Raw genomic sequence first — 18,748 nt, forward strand, 5'->3', positions numbered from 1 at the left:
TTAATTTCTAAAAATTTGTCAAAAATTTAAAAGTAAATTTAGGCAGCTAAAATTTTAGTAATAGGTACCTATTGGTATTCCACACTAGGTCTTTTCCAAAAATCGGATTTTCCTTTAAAACGTAGACAAATATGTACTTCGAATGGTTTTTTTTGTGAGTTTTATGTAATCTACTTATTTTGATTTTGTTGTAAATTTTTGAAACCCCTTTTATCTTTATCGATTTACCTGCCACAAAAATCAAAATTCGATGAAATTGAGGTCGTAGAAATCCAAATTTTTGATTTAAGTACTTATATCTTATTCTATTTCCAACACCCTAAAAACGATTAGCAATGATTTTGAGCCACTTTTAACTCTAGAGTCCGCGACAGATTTTTGGATTTTTTAGGTTTGAAAAAATTGTAATATTAAAGATGAGTCATAATGCCAAAAAACTGCACGTATGTGATTTTTTTTGAGAAAAAGACAAAATTCTGAGTTAGATACTTAATCGCGAATTTTATTTGGATACTCCTTCCCAGATCTTGATGGTTGAATTTTATAAAAATGGCCCCAAGAACGGCAATATAATGATGACCCGAACCCCCATTTGAGTTCTTCGGGTGCCACTTCTATGGGGTTTAGTTTCCGTGTTCGAAAATTTTGTTTCAGAGTCCTTATGTATCGTACCAAAAATTTCATAAGTTTTGTTTACTCTGTAGGTGGCTGTGGCCCCTGCTGCGAACACTCCCCCCGAAACCAAAAAACTGGACTTGTTGTTGAAAAAGAAAAACGCAGCGAAAGTATCCGAAGTATTCTTTCTAGCAGCACGAAATAAAAAGGACGAAGCTCGAGCCAAAATAGTGGAATATGGGGAAATACCCGCAGATTTGAAAACAATATTGGAAAACGTTGCTAATGATCCGTGGAAAGTACAAGGAGAAGTATTTAAGCCAATGTTGAAAGAAACGGACAAAAAATTCGCTTCAAAAAGTTTAGCTTATAGAATGGTGGTGAAACCTTTATGGCACGTTGTAAAAGGTATCACATATATAGCCGGTAAACTTGTAGGAAGTGCAGTGATGAGTGCAGGCGACATATTACAAGTTGTTGCCAGCGCTACAAAAGAGAGTGTCGTTGCTGGACATGAGGGCAAACCACTGGATGCAACAACTGAACAAACGTTGAATGATGTTGATAAAGCGGCAAAAGCAGTTCAAGATATTGGACAAAACGTGAGCAAAGGAAGTCAAAGGAGACTCGAAAAGGTGACCGGAAAATCTAAGAACACTCCCGGTAATGCAGACACTTCGGCTGCTGAGCAAGGTGTTAAACCTCCATCCGTTCGTCGACAAGATACTCCTCCTCCTCCTCCTCCTACTCATCGTCAAAATTCCTTATCTGATGACGATAAAGATCCACCTCGCGATAGAAGTGCTTCACCTCATCAGAAAGATGGTTCAACTAGTGAATAATAGCAAATGAATCACTGATTTTCTTATGATTCTGATTTCAATTAAATGCAGCTCTGATAAATACTTGAATTGTGTGTGTATTTTATTCATGTTTTCTTTAATAGACAATTAGACATCTTACAACTTTTTTACATAACTATTAGTCGTACATTACGTTGAGTATAATCAACATTTTTTTGTTTTTCGACACACTATATATTATACTTAGTTAGATACATACATTCTTTGATCATTTTTCAAATTGTGATAAGCTTATTATTTTCTCAAAATTTACTCGTAATTCCTTCAATTTACTAGCTGGACAAACAAAAAGGTCATTTTGACTTTCACTTTTCAGAAAATGCAACTGTTGGCCGTCTCAATTTTCGAATAGGTAGATTTTTCAAGTTTCACAAATTTGCCAAAAATATGTACAAACAGCTGAACGCGTCCATTTTGTAGAGGTTTTCGTTTTTATGTTGACAGCAGAAATCAATTTTCAGAACCAAAAGCAACGCAAAAAAAAAAAAAAATTAGAAATGAAATTGTACTTGTAGAGCATGAAATTCCCATCAGTACGTTCCGGTCCAATTACATAATATGTATTATTCGGTACCTACTTACCTACTTATTCTAAGAAGGTGTAATTTCAGCGACATTTTCAGTGGGGTGGGTCGTCTTTTCAATAGAAGAAAATCAAAAAAATACGGCAGTTGGGAAAAATTTGGAATTTTCAACCTTTTTGAAACTGAAAGTAATGGCATTTTCGAGCTCAGCGGAGTTCAATTATGTGGAATTGACACCAATATTGCGCAAATAACCCTATTTTGAAAAATGGGGGGTTGAATCCTCCCCAAAATCACTTTCTTACTCCTCCCCCATGTGACTTGGCGATTGCCTCCCGGGCTTGAAATTTTTTTTTTGGTGTTCTTGTTCATCATCAAAGCTTTATCATTATTCGCCGCTTATACTACTTACAGTTTGCCACAAAGCTGTGTTTTGATTGAAATCAGGAATTTCACAAGACTCAAATTAGCTTTTTTAAAAACATCACAATCTAATTCTTCAGTCCAGTTAATTTACTCGAATGAAAATTTTTTGAAATTTGTAGTTGTAAGTTAACTTCTTTCTCAGATGTTCAATGGTTATCAATTTTTTATTAAATAAATTCACAAAAAAATATCTACAAGTACATGACATACCAAGTAGGTACCCTCAGTTTTGATCAATAATTTGTAGCAATTGAATAACGTTGTCAATTTGTCACTGACATTAGAATGGATCGCGAAAAAAAAGTAGGAAGATATTAAGTAATCAAATTCAGTGGAGACCTTCATTTTGTTGAGTTGAACTAAGACCTTGCAAATCGCTTATTTTTGAGTGAATTCGTGTTTTGAAAATCTTACCAAACTTCTCAAATATTTTGTATTGGGAGAAAAATACGCAGCTTTCTTCCACTTATGTGGGAGAAAAATATTTTCACCCGTCACCTACACTGGGAGAAATTTACATCCGAAAAGTTCAGTCACCTTAATGGGAGAAAATTTTCCTGTCTCCTAATTGGGAGAAAAATTCTCATTCGCCATAGCAGCAGAATATTTTTCTACCCCCTAAGCGACAGATTTTCGATCATTTTAGTGACCAATTATGACGTCAGTGACCAAGCCGCAACAATTTAAACTTCCTACTCCGTGGTGGTGGCGCTTACATCCAATTATAATCAAGAAATTATCGAACATATCCAATTATACTTGATTACATCATTGTTTTTTAGGTGGTGGCGCCAAGCTGTCCACTACCACTACTCTCGCAATAATAACCAATAGAAAACCAGTTCAACATGAATATCGCCGAGTATAATCGAATGTGACGTAATTCTAGCGCCAGCCGCGAAAGATAGCGCCGCTAGAAGCGTTGATGAGCGTGTGCGCCACTGACTACACACGTTTCTTTCCCCACCTGGTTTTCGTAAAAAGCGCAGTTATAAAAGCTCTGATCCGAGACAAAATAGACAGGACTGCAGACATCGACGCCACCAAGTATAGTTCCAATTTTACTTCCATCTCCGCGAATGGGCTGGAGCCCATTCACCAGAAGAGACCAAAAAATCCATCTTTAGCTCAATATTTCCAACTGTAGTTCGCTTCCTTCAGTTCGTGATTTATTGGACTTTGATGAATTTTGGCATCTGCATCCTCAGACTTTGTCATCATCTGCTATGACATTGTTTCCCAAGTTAAGTCCCTATGGGTCAATTAGTGAATCTTCAGCTGTCTCAGATCACTCTTTGAAATGCACAGAGATAGGTTTTAATAACAAGTTGCTTTGGTTCACATTGTCCAACTTTAGATTTAAGTTTCAAGACCTTGGTTCACATTATCTTACTTTTTTTTCTTTTTTGTTTGAAAATGGTGTATCACTCAGGATGTGCATTTTAGTTCTAAGTACAGACGCATCGCTCAGGGTATCTTCCTTTCTTTTTTTTTTTTTTAATATTTATTTTCCTTTTTGTTGCTTCTAGTTTAAGTATTCCCAAATTCCGCAGGGTTGCAATCCTTTTTATTTGTCTTCGTTTCATCCCTTAAGTATAAGAATATGTAAATGTCCTAAATGTGAATTTGTCTTAGACTTTTATTCAACTTTCCTGACTTTGAGAATTCAATGAATATTTCCAACTTAACTACAAATATATCATTCCATCGAAAGTTCAATCATTTCTTAGCTCAAGCTTCAATTAATCCAACTTTAACCCCACGTATTATAAATATGTAAATATTGGGGAGGGAACCCATTTTACATCCGCAATTCATCCGATCCTGAGATCTTGATGAGCTAGTTATAGAATCGCGAGAGATATCATTTTGACATCACCAATATTTCCATCACTATTTTTCCAACAGAACGAGAGTGCATGAATCCAATATCCAGATGGCCAAAGAGGATTTGAATTAGTCTAAGTATATTTTCTTATCTTCAAAGAAATCAAGATTCAAAATTTTCCATTTTTGAACTCTTGGTGAAAAATCAAAAACTTCTATGGTTGTTTTTGGGTTTTTCCAAATATTTCTCCCTCCACAATTTCGCATTATGATACCTTGACATGCCATCTAGACATGTAGATGTAAAATTTGATGCTCGAAATTTACATCTACAACACTATGTCGACCAATTTTTCAGAATTAAAATTTCTGTTTTAGTGTTTAAAAGTTTAGTAAACATTCAAAGATATGATCTTGTTCAATGAGGAAAACAAATTTCTTAGGGCATGGGCCATGTTTTTTTTTTAGGACAAGGGCTAGAAATGTTCCACAATTATAGAAAAAAGACTGAATTGATGGATAATAGTGCATCGAAAAGTGAACAAATTTTCTTCAGACAACTTTTCGCTTAGGACTGAAATATTTGTAAAAACTTATTCCAGTCATAGGTAAAAAGCTGTCATAATAAATTTTGTTCACTTTTGGCAGTAAGTACTGCCAATTCATTCGGTAATTTTTCAAGTTGCAATATTTTTGTTCGCATAGGTAACCCTCTTAATTATTTTTCACATTTACATCTAAACTTTAAATTAAAAAGCTTTCAAACCATGCCACAAATTCACCTGCCAGAACTCGTACACATTTTGCACTCTTACTGTAGGTACCTAACAGATTATCAATCTCAATGAACCCACCGTTGATAATTCTCTGTTTGAAAAATGTTAACAAAATTTTCCTTCCTCGACGAGGTGATTTTTTCACCGTAAATCGCAGGTGTTCTCATTATAAACAGCTCGAGCTCGGTGAAAAATTTTTCAATGTCAAACACATAATCCTCTCCACAATATTGTAAATGATTTAATCAGTATAAATAGCCCTTTTCGTATACCTACACTTTTCAATGTGTAGGCTGATTTTTTTGGAGCGAAAAACTCACCAATCGTTTCATAATTAAGTAATAAGTAGGTATGCTTAAAAAACACTTGCAAGTTGAAAGGTAACCTTGATAAGTATATTTGTGCACAGTATCATCATACATGGACGAAAACTTTTCGCCATATTTTCTACATTTGTGATTGAACTTTCTACTGAAGAAAACGTCAACCATTACGGTTTCACGCATATCAAATGTGGTGAATTTTTTCAACTACAGAAATATAAAATCAATTTCAACGACGTAATGGAGTCGAAAATCACGACACTCGCCGCCATGTTTATGTTATTTACGAATATTCTTATTCAGGTATGTAATATTTATCTCATTAATAATAATATCAAATAAGTACTTTTATTCGATCTTTAAAATATTATAAATATGTTTATTTTAAGACAACAAAAGAGTTTCAATTTTACGAGTCTGATTTGAAAAATTCTTGCATAGCTCTTATTCTATTAAATTTGAATAAAAACATTTCGGAATCCAACAGTACCGGTGCCAGGATTTTTCCTTGGAGGGGGATAATTGGGTCAGAACCAAACAATTTTGCCGTCTCATTTTTTGGGTGGGGGGGGGGGTAAAATTAAGCTTCTCGGAGAGCAGAAATCAAATACAGTGGCATAGTCAGAATTTCTTCAAGGAGGAGGCAAAACCAAATTTTTAGGCACGAAAAATCGAAATTAGGAGTCATTTTCTGGAAACCTGTTGTGATGTGTGGTGATTATATCATGAAAATGAAGTTTAAATTACTACTCGAGCGAAGCGGGAGCGAAAATTTTTAGAAAAAATGGGTCTGAACAACAAAAAAAAACATTTACTTTTGCATGTTTTATTTCAAATTTTCGTTCGCAAGGGAGGACAATGGCCCCCTTCACTCCCTGGCCACGCCACTGAATGAATATGTCATTTATTTATTTAATTTTTTAAAAAAGAGAGACCTCAGTGACTGAAATTTGCCTGCAACTGCAAAGTATTATTCAAAGTAAATCGTGTACGAATATACCTATAATGTGGGCTTGAGAAGAAAAAAAAGGCCTCTTCTTCTCAAAAAATATGGAAAAAAAATGAACATCGGTTTGCAATCGGCATCCATCTCAGTGAAACAAGAGCGCAAAAATGCTTGGAAAATTCCCACTTTATAGCATCAAAATTTTTTCAAAAAAACTGGCCTCTTAGGGGGGGGGGAATTATCACCCAAATCCCCCCCTTAAAACCGTCACTGGAATCCAATTTTCAAAAATATACTTATTGCACCTATCAAGTTCCGAAATGAACTTTTGAAAAATTTGAAAAAAAGGCCCAGATCTACATAAATAGGTACTTGATGCAAAAATTTTACAAAACAGTTTTTTTCATTCAAATATTATTTTGAAAAGTCCTACACTTTTTTGATAACAGAGAAGAAGGGAGGACTCCGCTTAAATGAGTATGACTTTCAACTTCCGATTACTATTTGACTTCAAAATCTTTCCCTTTTTTTTTCAACGTGAAAAAATTGTGCAATTTCCAAAATAACCATATCCATGGACATATTCAATCACGAATCAATTTTTTTTCACAGGTGACCGTAGCTCCACCTCCTGAAAGCGGAAATATCGCCAGTGTTAGCATATCAAGAATAAAGAAATTTTTCACTACAAAAGACTACTTGGCAACAATAAAAGATGTATTCGACACAGCAAAAAGGAACACTTCCGAAGCTAAAGATAAAGTGGCGGAATATTCGACGAAAAAATTACCAGAAGATTTGAAAGGGTTACTCGAAAGAATAGCGGAAAAACCACAAGAAGTATTGGATGAGATGAAACCATTTTTAGAAGACATGAACATTAAACTTAAAGAAATTGATAAAAAAGCTCAAGAAGAGAGCACGTTTTATCGAGTGGTCAGACCTTTATGGACTCTTATATCAGGTATAGGGTATATAAGCGCAGGTACGGCCGGATATGCGATGCAGACCGTGGGAGGTTTACTACAACTTGTCAACGATGGTGTGAACGAAAGCGTCAATGGGGTCAATGATAAAGACGCCCCACCTAATAAAGATGCTGGAAAAGTACACAAGACGATTGACTCGAAATTAGAAACATTCAAGGGATGGGGAAGCAGTATTGGAAATGCGGCTACGGAAAAACTAATGAAAAATCATTTACGTGGGCTGAGAAGAAACAAGTCAGGTAAAGAGGGGTCATCATCGGATGCTGCTCCTGGAGAGAGTGTTGAATCAGTTGAACCAGCTGTACCAGCTGAAACATCTGAAACGCCTAAAGATTGATTATTGATTGTAATCATTGAAATGGAGTAGTGGAAGTATGATTACAGGCGATCTGCATATCAGTAATAATAAAAGTGATTTTCATTGATTATTTTTTTTTATTATTGTGACGATTTGGGCAGAATACCTCATCAAGGACTTTTTAAAATAAAAGAATAATCATTTCACATTTATCGAGTAAAAACAAAATGTAGAAAATAATGTACGTATTACGAATAGAAGTACGATTAGAGATTGGAGTTGATCAATAAAAATACAATGGAATGTGATTCCATCCACATTAACAAGAAGGGTCAAAAATTTATAATTTTTTAAAGAAACAAAAAAATAATCAAGAAAATAGGTACATCAAACAATGGAAATAATCAATTGGTTTTCATTAACAAAAAGGTAGGTAAGTTATTTAATTTTTTTGACGTTTAAAAAATGGAAAATTCTGAAAAATTGAGTTTTTATTTTTCGCTCGATTTTGATTAAATGACAAAATAATTTGAAAATTCGGAAAAAAGAGGGACATTTTTCAAACTTTTTTGTAAAGAAGAAACTACTGGCAAAAAGACAAAATTTTCTGTTAGACACCCTGAGATTATTTTTCCAAATTTGATGCATTAAAAATTGCATAAATTGACGAAAATACTACGGAGATCTCGTTTCTTGTCATAAAAGAATTATTGCACTCACGTTTGCAGGCCCAATTCTGACATAAGTAGGGAAACTTGTGTTTTGCGACCTCCTATACTCGATAATGGATGGCATAGATGAAAGATTCACAAAGCTATAGCTGTCTAATTTGCTCATTTCGATCTAACTACCTAAGCGTTAGGTATTTTATACCAGTATGCAATTAGCCACAGATTTTAGAGATATTTTTCAGTTAATTATCCACCAAAAAAAAAAAAAAAAATGCGAAAAAAGTAATTGAAAATGAAAATTTAAATTTAAAAAAGGTATGTAGCTTCTCATTATAATCGCCAGTTTCCAATAAAGTCCAAATTTTTCATTTTTGAAGAAATTATTTGTTAAAATGCATAGATTAGGTACCTACCTATAATATTGTGACTTATTGTTTTCACGTGAGAATTCCTAAACAAAAATGTATTTTTTCTTTTTGAAACGCCTAGCCTCAGCCTTCAAATAGGTTGAAAATTTAAACAAACACACCATTTTGTAGAAAAAACGTCAAAGTTTGTTGAAAAAAAAAATTTTCCAAGATAACAATTCCAGAGCTATAGTTATGCCTCAAAAACACTTTAGTGAGTCTTGAAAAGCACCAGTACCTACCTTATGTATTTTTAAATTTTACGAATTAAAATAAAGATTTTTTCGTATTGTTCAAATTTTATAAAACTCTTTTAAGCCGTTTCCAAATTTTTTAAAACTTTGTTCAAGCTTGAAATTTGACAATAATATTACAACAGCCAAAATGTTGTCAGATATAGTGAGATTTGTTTAATACGAGTACTTATTAGAGCAAAAAATCGAATAAAGTTTCGGATTACAATAACGAACGGATCACTAAATAGGTAGATACCTACGTAAAATTGATTAAATTTAAGTAGGTGAATTATTTCTAGCATAACTCAATGCATGGAATATTATTGAGCTAGATTTACATAATGAATTGTTTTAAAAAATTCATAATCTTATACAGCTCGTACCTACATAGAAGAATCGCATAGGCAGGCAGTTATAGTCGCACAATATTTTTCATTAGACAGGTAGAAGTTTCATTTTGAATACTAAAAATATTTTCTTATAGCAGGACTTCTGTTTTGATTGAAATCAGGAACTTCACAAGTCGATGAATAGTGAAAAAATCCTCCATTTTTCCATTAAGTAGGTACGTAGATTAATATTGCAAATGAGTCGAAACAATTCAATTTCCAAATTAAAGCTTATTAATCGCGAAACATCACATTTGGTGCGGTTACATAGGTACAATTAAATAGTATTACGTACTGTACTTCTTCGATAAAAAGTCGTTCGTTAGGTAGATAGGTACACGAGTTATTAGAACTTCTTCGTTATTCCTTGTATTAGATGAACCAATAAACGTTCTGCACAAAATTCCATCCACGTTGGTAAATAAGTTGGAGATGATACTGACAAATTACGACAAACAGTGATGAGGAAAAACATTGATTTACAGCTGACTTTTACCAGTAAGTATTTCAAGTATTTGTCATCAGTCATATATTTTGACATTATTGCTTAACGAACCAATGAATCATTGGGTAGGTAACGACTGAAAATTGATGAGAAAATTCTCAACCTTGTCAACCCAAAAAATAAGAAACCTATAGAATAAGCTGGAAATTTATAAACTTTTTTCCAAATCGCTTTGAGCAACGATTTTGATTTTTTTAAAAAATTAAAAACGAGAACAGAATGAAAAATAAAATATTTTGAGATAACATCAACAAACCATAATAAAAATTTCAGGCTCAGAAATACCGCATCCATCATCGAAAATGAAATAAATTTCAAATTTGGATATTTTCAAAAAAAGTTGAAATATTTTCCACTTGTTAAAAATTGTTTTGGGCATTGAATTTTTTTACGAAACATTATAAGTAGTTAGCGTATCAAGGCTCAGAATTCAACCTACTTTTTTTTTGAATTTCTCAAAAAGTGATTGAGAATCGGGATTGTATAAAATTTCTTATTTTTATGATTCTGATGCCACATTTTTTTTCAATTTCAAAATTCAAAATTAATGTCGTTATGTTTTTGAGAAATTGATTTTTTAGCATTATTATTCATGAAAAATTTACAAATACATACATAGGTACATCTATGTACATAATTATATTATTTGAGAGATGTTTCATTTTTGCTTTCAAAACACAAATTAGTTGCAGTGATCACCTCTCCCCCCTCTAATGAGCTCTTTTAATTTTTGAAATAGGCACGCTAGCCAAAAATTCAATCAAGAAAAATAACATTTTTATTATGGAGGTTTCTAAACACATTCTTCTTGGAAATAAGTATTTCAAAAAGTGAAAATGGTTTAGAGGATCACATTCGTTCGTTGATTTCAACTCAACGACATTATAACTTGAGCTCTGCAAACTTTGAACTACCTACTTATACGTAGGTACCTAATAAAATTTAGTACATTTCTCCACAGACAGAAATAAATGTTGCATCACCATACTACCATAACCGAATGACCTTTCTCAAAAATTAAAAATACCTATAAATATCATCAAAAGGTTTGTAATGGATCACCTTAACGAGAAGACTGAAACGAAATCCTGAAACCGCTGTCACAACCAGTACCAAATTAAATACAAGTGTTGAAACATATTTTAAATTTAGTGTAACTATTCAAAAAATTTCATGAAAATTTCTCTTTAAAAAGCAACCGCGTATAGAATTTTTTCCTCAGTTATTTCTACACTTACCTTTCAAATTTAACATTATAAGTGAAACATTCAAAAATGAAAATTACAATCGCGCTGGTTGCTTTCGTTGTTCTATTCAAAGTAAGATTTTTTTTTTCAAATTTCATTATTAGATAAGATTGATCACTCCGAGTAAACTCCTATTTATAAATTTAAATTTCCCAACCGTTTCAGGGAATAGAGCCACGCGAAGATGAAGACGCGATCAATGATTTATTAGGACCTAACAACGGAACCAGTTTTATCAGCGGTGTTGCTCCGAACAAGCGTATTGTCTTCAGGGGCAATGTCATCAATAATCGCCCTCGCCCCACTCCTTCGCCTTCCAGGAAATTTAATTCATTCAATGAAAACAGTTTTGATGGTGGAGCTTTTCCAGATGATTCCAGCTTTGTTATTGAGAACAATTTCATGAACAATCGTCCGGGATCTAATTGGAAAGAAATGGAACGTAAAACTCCCAGGTTTGTAAGCCCAAGACGACCTGCTAGAGTTGTTACGAACCTGAAGAAATCGCTAACAAGGAGTGCAAGTACGAGTAAAAGCGAAAGGCCAAAGACAATGAACAAGCCAACAACCTTTTCCAATAACGACGATAAGAAAGTTTACGGGTTTTCTGATCTGAAGGTAATTTGTAATGGATGTAACGGTTCAAATGCTTACTGGAAAGGTGGCAAATTTTACATCAAGGATGTTGAAATAAAAAATTGCAAACGCGGAGATACACTGCAAATCAATGGAAATGAAGTCAAGTTGAATGGTAAATTCAATACCAAAATTTAGTCAATTACAGGATCATTTTCATTCCATAGTTTGAAATCAAGAACTTTTTTTTCATGTTAACATAATTATTTTAAAAGCTGATGTAGGTAAGTACATTAACAAGAAAATAAAACATTGACTTGAAGCATTTAAAAAGTTTTTTGTTTTTCTTTTCAATCAATAATCATTTGTACTCGTAATAGAGATGGAAATCTCGATCGAAAGTTACCTATACTGGAATATATTTTCGGAATTTTAGAATAAAATCTGAGAAGTACTTTTTTACATGCTTCGATTGATGCCGTTTCATGGATTTTTTTCACACTCCTTAAGTGCCTTTAAATCGATGCATGCGATGAAACATAGGTACCTACCAGACCAACCTGATATTTTGTCATTTTCGGCCATGTATGTACCTATACGGGAAATTAAGTAGGTACCCACTGTCTGAAACGATTACAGAGAGTCCTGTCTTGAAATACTTAGTTCAATTCAGGGGCCATTATAAGTAATTTTTTAAAAATAAAAGTGAATTTGTTTTCAAAATTAATGGAACTTGAAATTCGATACTTAGACTATAGCTTTTGACGGTCAATTATGGCGAAATTTCTCAAAACAAGTAAAAAATGACAAGGGTCGCATATCCGAATGTACCAATTAGTAGAGTACAATAGAACCACAGGGGGTAAAAACTGTATCCGAATGTCCGATGCGAAATGACCGCCAATGTCCCAAAAGGATTGTATGACTAGAGATTCCCAAACACATCTGGGTTATGACGAATATGGAAGCAAATGGAAAGTATGTACAACTACCTTGCATGTAAGTACCATAAAAATACCAAGATAAGCGTAAAGTCGATGAAGATGGGCTCATGAAACCCTGAAATAGATTTGTGAGAGGTCCCACTCCCAATCCTCGACTTATAACTGACTGTATAAGCCTTATTCCATTTTTACTTCAGGAAAATCAGGCTGAAAACCATTGAGAAGGCGCAAAAATCTATTTTTTACAGCTGAAAAGTCGAAACCCCCTAAAAGGCATACCTAGGACCCCTCCAAACACACATGCAAATTTTCCAGCCTTTCAAGTCGGTTTGTGAGGTTTCTCTTCTCCGAATTGCTCTAAAAAGTTGATTTTGATTTTTTTGACCTTTTTCGCCTCCTTTTGTTTCTCCCTCTTCAAGAATTTCCATGGTTTGAAATCAAGAAGTTTTTTTTTCATGTTATCATGTAGGTACTCGTATTTTTAAAGCTGATAACCTTCATAAAAAAATAAAATACGTATTGACTTGAAGCATTTTAATATTTTTTTTTTCTTTTCAATCAATCATTACGTAGATAGCTGCCTACTCCTAATATAAATGGAAATCTCGATCAAAAGTTACCTACTGGAAGAAAACTTGAAAAAATGAGATATTTTGGAGCCTTAGAATAAAATCTGAGAAGTGCTCTTTTGCATGCTTTGATTGGAGTCATTTTACGTATGACGTTTTTTCATTCTCCTCAAGATTTAATACCTAAAAATCGGCGCATTCGATAAAACATGCCTGATCTGAAAATTGAAGAAGCAAAGTGCCATGCCCTCTGGAAATTGTATAATTTTTGGCCATGTATATGTACCAACGAGTAGGAAAATTAGGTACATTCTGAGACGATTACAGAAGGTTCCATCTTGAAATAGTTCATCTCAGTAAGGGCCATTATAACTAGGTAGGTAAGTAAGTATTTTTTTAAAAATAAAAGTGAATTTATTTTCAAAATTAATGGAACTTGACATTTAGTAGACTAGACTTTCACGCTAAATTCTGGGAAAAGTTTTCAAAACAAGAGAAAAATGACAAGAAAGTGTTGGGTAATTCGTGAAATTGTCTACCCTTGATACAGAAGGAATTTTTGACAACTGGGCACTCTCTTGACTGTTTTTGAGTGGTTATGCTGCAAATGAGTGCTATTTCAGAAATGAATTTTTAACCAATTTGTAAATTCTAAATTCTCACGGAAGTAATTCGAAATCTCTAAAAAGAAGTGCAGACTTTTGGAAGCTCCAGCAATATCATTCATATCACTAATTTTCAAATAAGGAGGTTATGCACATTCATATCAGGTGATACCTACCTCAATAAGAAAACAGCTCGTGATACCTGTACCCTCTAGGATGATTTGATAGGTATCTACCTACCTAAGCTTCAATTTCGAAGATTTATAATTTTGCTAAAATTGTAATAAATCATGTATGTCGAGTGTATATTAAATCTGGGTATGAATTTAAGCTAATGTAGGTCATCCGGAAAGGGTGTCAGGGATTCCCAAAATGACGCGATTCAATTTTTTTCATTAAATGGTAAACCTTGGAAAAAATTACCAATTCGGTGCAAATTCAAGCTGATGGTGTAGTTCGGAGTCTTTGATTATACATATATCGCGAAGAAAAAAATTTTCCATTAAAATTGGCCACTTTGGGCGGGAAAAACTGGTTTTCAAATGATTTTATGGCCATGAAGCAGGGGTCAGCACTCAAAAAATTCTGAAAAAATCACCAGTAATAGAAAAAAGATACTGAAAAATGTGAAAATAATTTATTTAGTGTTTCCCAGAGTTTGGACTCCCTTCTACATTGATTTGAAGTTTTCAAAGTGGATTTTGAGGTCGTCGTTGAGGTAAAAAAAAAATCGAAAAAATTCAAGATAATTACTCTCAAGTATCTTCACCTTCACATTAAGTTTCAATTCAAATGAATCGGTTTAAAACAGCCGAAGATAGCGTAAAGCCCCTGAAAACTCATTTGGAAGGGGGAGGGGATTACCATTACCACCTTCTGGGTACGGATTGAAAGCCTCTCATGTGCTCAAAAATCACCAATAACATAAAACCTAAAATCCGAGATAAAGGCAGTTTCATCCTACCTACTACTGTAGTAAGAAAGAATGTAAGTATTTATACGTGTAGTGTTTCTGGAGGAATTTAAAACTCACTGGAGGCTCCAAAAAAATAAATATTGCGAATGTTTAATTTGGTTCTTTTTACTCAAAAAATGTAAGTGGACTGCTACATAAGCGGCAACTCGGCAACTTAGCAACTTCGTTTCGCGTCAGTGGAACGAAAATGATAAGAAGTTGCTCGGTTATTGGCTGGAACTAGCAACCAAATCAAAATTTTTTGATTTGGTTGCCAAGTTGCCAGTTGCTGGTTGCTAGTTGCTGCTTATGTAGCAGTCCACTAAATCTCATGAAAAAGTTGGAAAACCACCGTTAAAATTCTGAACAACTTTCTTTAATTTTTTAATTTTCAGAAATCGTCATCCAAAAAATGAATTTATAAGAGCTCAAATGCATGGTTACAGGGGTTTTAGGACATTCTTTTTCGATTCAGTTTCTTTCAAAATTGTTTGACTTGAAAAGTGGCAGTTTATACAAGAATTTTTCAGTTGCAATATGTAGGCATTCATTAATCGTGCTCGTGCTGACCACATTAACAAAGTAGAAAGGTATCATGAGACATGATTAGAGATGTTACATCAGTATGTTTTTTAAACGATACACTTGTCTTGTGATTTCTATGATCATACCTAAGTATAACGAGCAGGCCTACACTTTAGAATGACAAAAAATATCGACGATAATGATTGAATTTTTGCACATTTCAACAACGTCGGAAAAAAAATTTAAAAATTTAAAAATAAATTCGTTAAAGTTCACACGGGTGGTTCATTATTATGCTTAATGATCATAAAAATTTGAGTTTTTTTTGGTAGGTAGATAGGTATTGAAATTACATACGTACAACTAAATGCACGTGCAAAAACATATTATTCTCATTAACAAGAATTCAAATAAATTTTTCTTCGAAATTTAACTTGTAGGTATAGGTAGAGGTGCCTACCCAAGTGTGAAAACACATTTCAATTAACAAGAACTGGAATAAATATTGCTTTAAAAGCAGAAGCTTGAGCACTACTCTGAACTATTTTTCAATCAAACGTGATACTTGTGGCACGCGCTATCAAAATGAAAACCATAACCATATTCATCGTTTTCATCGTACTATTTGAAGTAAGATATTTCACCTCCTCCACATAAGTACTTATCTACTAAGTACCTTTTTCTAAGTTGAGTTGAACAAACAAATCAAGTAAAAACCAGGCTTGTTAACCGGTTTTTAACCATTAACCGTAACCGCAAATTAACCAGTAAATTAACCGAAAAAAAAATTAACCGTAACCAAAAAACCTTTTTTTTTGAAATATCACTAACCATAACCGATAACCCGAAAAATGTTTAGAAAAAAACCGGTTACAAAATTTTAAAATTAATTTCTTTTTATCTGAGTTTTTTTTCAATGTGATTTATAGTGATTTGAAATTTTAATCAAAAAAAATGATCAAAAGATTAAAAATATTAGCAGTTTTTCAAATTTTTAAACTTCAAAATTTCAAACTCCGAAAGAATTTTTGCCATTTTTGGAAATTTTCAAATTTTCAACTGTAATTTTAACCATTAACCAAAATTTTAAGCTCAACTGGAAAAATTACCACCCAAAAATTGTAACCTTAACCTTGACCATTAACTGAAAAAAAATGGTCATCAATAACCGTAACCTGAACCTTAACAGTAACTTTAAAAAATAAATAACCTTAACCGTAACCTTTAACCGACATTTTGAATTTCTTGTTTAATTTTCAACCATAACCTTAACCGGAAATATTTTTTTTTCGGTCAACAAGCCTGGTAAAAACTACACACATATCGATCTTATACCACGCGCAACTGTTTCAGGGAATTGAACCTGCCGCCTTGAACGGATGTGCACCAGTGAATACAACATTCTGTAATGGAGTCAACGTTGAATGTATTAATGGAATAGTTACAATAAATGGCAAACAATACAAATCTATCAAACCATCTGATAAAGTAGAAGTTACCTTCAATGAGTTAAAAGTGAATGACAAACTCGTCGAGAAGATCATCGCAGCCCCTGGAACTGGGAGGAGTTCTTTTCTTAGTGCAAATCCAACACGAGAAGCGAATGGCAATAAATGCCCATCTGTAGCAAAAATAAACGCATCTCATATACCTCACTATTGTAGAAATGGGCAGTTGTATGTAGATGGTGAAAAAATTGAAAATGTAAGACCTACAGATAGCGTCGTAATTAATTCAAATGAGCTTAGAATTAATGGTGAATTCGTTCGAAATATTCGAGATGGCGAAGAGAAACCACGCAAAAATGATAACGTAATCAATGATCTTCTCGGACCCAACGTTCTCCTTAGGGACAATGTTATCAATAATCGTACCACTTCTCCATCCAGAAACTTTAATTCATTCAATGAAGACAGTTTTGACAATGCAGTTTTTGATAATGCAGCTTTTAATGACGAGTCGAGCTTCAGCTTTCAGAACAACAATCGCCCTGGATCCAATTCCAGCTCAAAGAAACGTAAAACTCCCAGACCTGTTAGCCCAAAACGACCTAGGGCTGTTAAAAATACTAGGAGATCGGTAACGAAGACCGCAAGTAAAAGCGCTAAGACGGGAGACGTGCCAATAACTACTTCCAGTGATGATAAGAAAATTTACGGTTTTTCTGGATTGAAGGTAATTTGTAATGGATGTAATGGTGTGAATTCTTACTGGAAAGGTGACAAATTTTACATCAACGACGTTGAAATAAAAAATTGCAAACGTGGGGATAAAGTGGAAATCAATGGAAATGAAGTCAAGTTGAATGGCAAATTCAACACCAACATTTAGTTGATCATAGAATCGTTTCCATAGTTTGAAATCACAAATCAATGAGTTTATTTTTATGTTAACAAGAAAATAAAACGACTTCAAGCATTTCAAGTTTTTTTTTTTTTTTCAATTATTAGTACTTAAACTCGTATTAATTCTTGTAACCACTTACAATGGTCTACAGGGTTCTAATTAAGTCCTGATCAAAGTTATGGAGGACTAAACTTCACTTTTGAGTTTTATAGAGCAATTTGAAGGAATTATTCGCCTTGGTTCTTTTTACTCAAGAAATGTATATCACATCAAAAAGTTACAAAATCGCCTTCAAAACAACTGAACATCAACTTTCTTTAATTTTTTTCAATTTTCAAAAATCATCCAAAAATGAATTTAAAAGGAGCTCAAATTCTGGTTCAGGGGTTTAAGGACATCATTTTTTTTATTCAGTTTGGTTTTGTTCAAATCGTTGACTTGGAGTGTCAGTTTCTATAAAAACTTTTCAGTTGCAATGAACATTTTCATTAAATTATGCTGACCACATCAACAAAGTAAATATCACGATGAGAGATGTTGTCAGTTTTTTTAACGATACTGTTGCCTTGTAATTTCTATGGTCATACCTATACAGTATACAGGCATGGCATTCTAGAATAACGTCGAGAAAAATTTTGAAAAGCTAAAAATAAATTCGTTAACACGGCTGGTTCATTTTTGACATTACAATGAATGCACGTGCAGAAACACATTCTCATTAATAAGAATTCAAATACATGTTTTTCTCTAAAATTAAACTTGAAGGTATAGGTAGGTATAGACTGAGGTACCTACCTAGTACCTAAGTGTAAAAACACATTTCAATCAACAGAGAACTGAAGTAGGTAAATATTCCTTCAAAAGCAGTATCTTGAGCATTATACTCCCGAAGTATATATTTTCTGTTCAAACGTGTGATAGGCACTTGTGGCACGACGCGCTATCAAAATGAAAATCATAATCACACTCATCCTTTTCATCGTACTATTTGAAGTAAGTCATTTCACCACTTCCATATGCCTACTAACAATTTCCAAGTTGAACAAATTGAGTAAAAACTCACCTAAATGTAAATATCCATGTTATACCTCGTGCAACTGTTCCAGGGAATTGAACCTGTCGTTTTGAACGGATGTGCACCAGTGAATAGGTCATTCTGCGATGGAGTTTACGTCGAATGTATTAA

General features: G+C 33.5%; 1 protein-coding gene across 1 annotated transcript; it reads left to right on the forward strand.

Moving 5' to 3' along the window:
* Nucleotides 1–15,455: 15,455 nt before the first annotated feature.
* LOC135841194 (uncharacterized) lies at nucleotides 15,456–17,607 on the forward strand. The gene is made up of 2 exons (XM_065358034.1): nucleotides 15,456–15,846; nucleotides 16,570–17,607. Exons 1-2 carry the CDS (start codon nucleotides 15,802–15,804, stop codon nucleotides 17,545–17,547), a joined length of 1,023 nt encoding a protein of 340 aa, XP_065214106.1. The 5' UTR covers nucleotides 15,456–15,801; the 3' UTR covers nucleotides 17,548–17,607.
* The last annotated feature ends 1,141 nt before the right edge of the window (nucleotides 17,608–18,748 follow it).

Source organism: Planococcus citri, chromosome 3 (assembly GCF_950023065.1).
Source record: "Planococcus citri chromosome 3, ihPlaCitr1.1, whole genome shotgun sequence".
In the NCBI taxonomy this organism is placed as follows: domain Eukaryota; kingdom Metazoa; phylum Arthropoda; class Insecta; order Hemiptera; family Pseudococcidae; genus Planococcus; species Planococcus citri.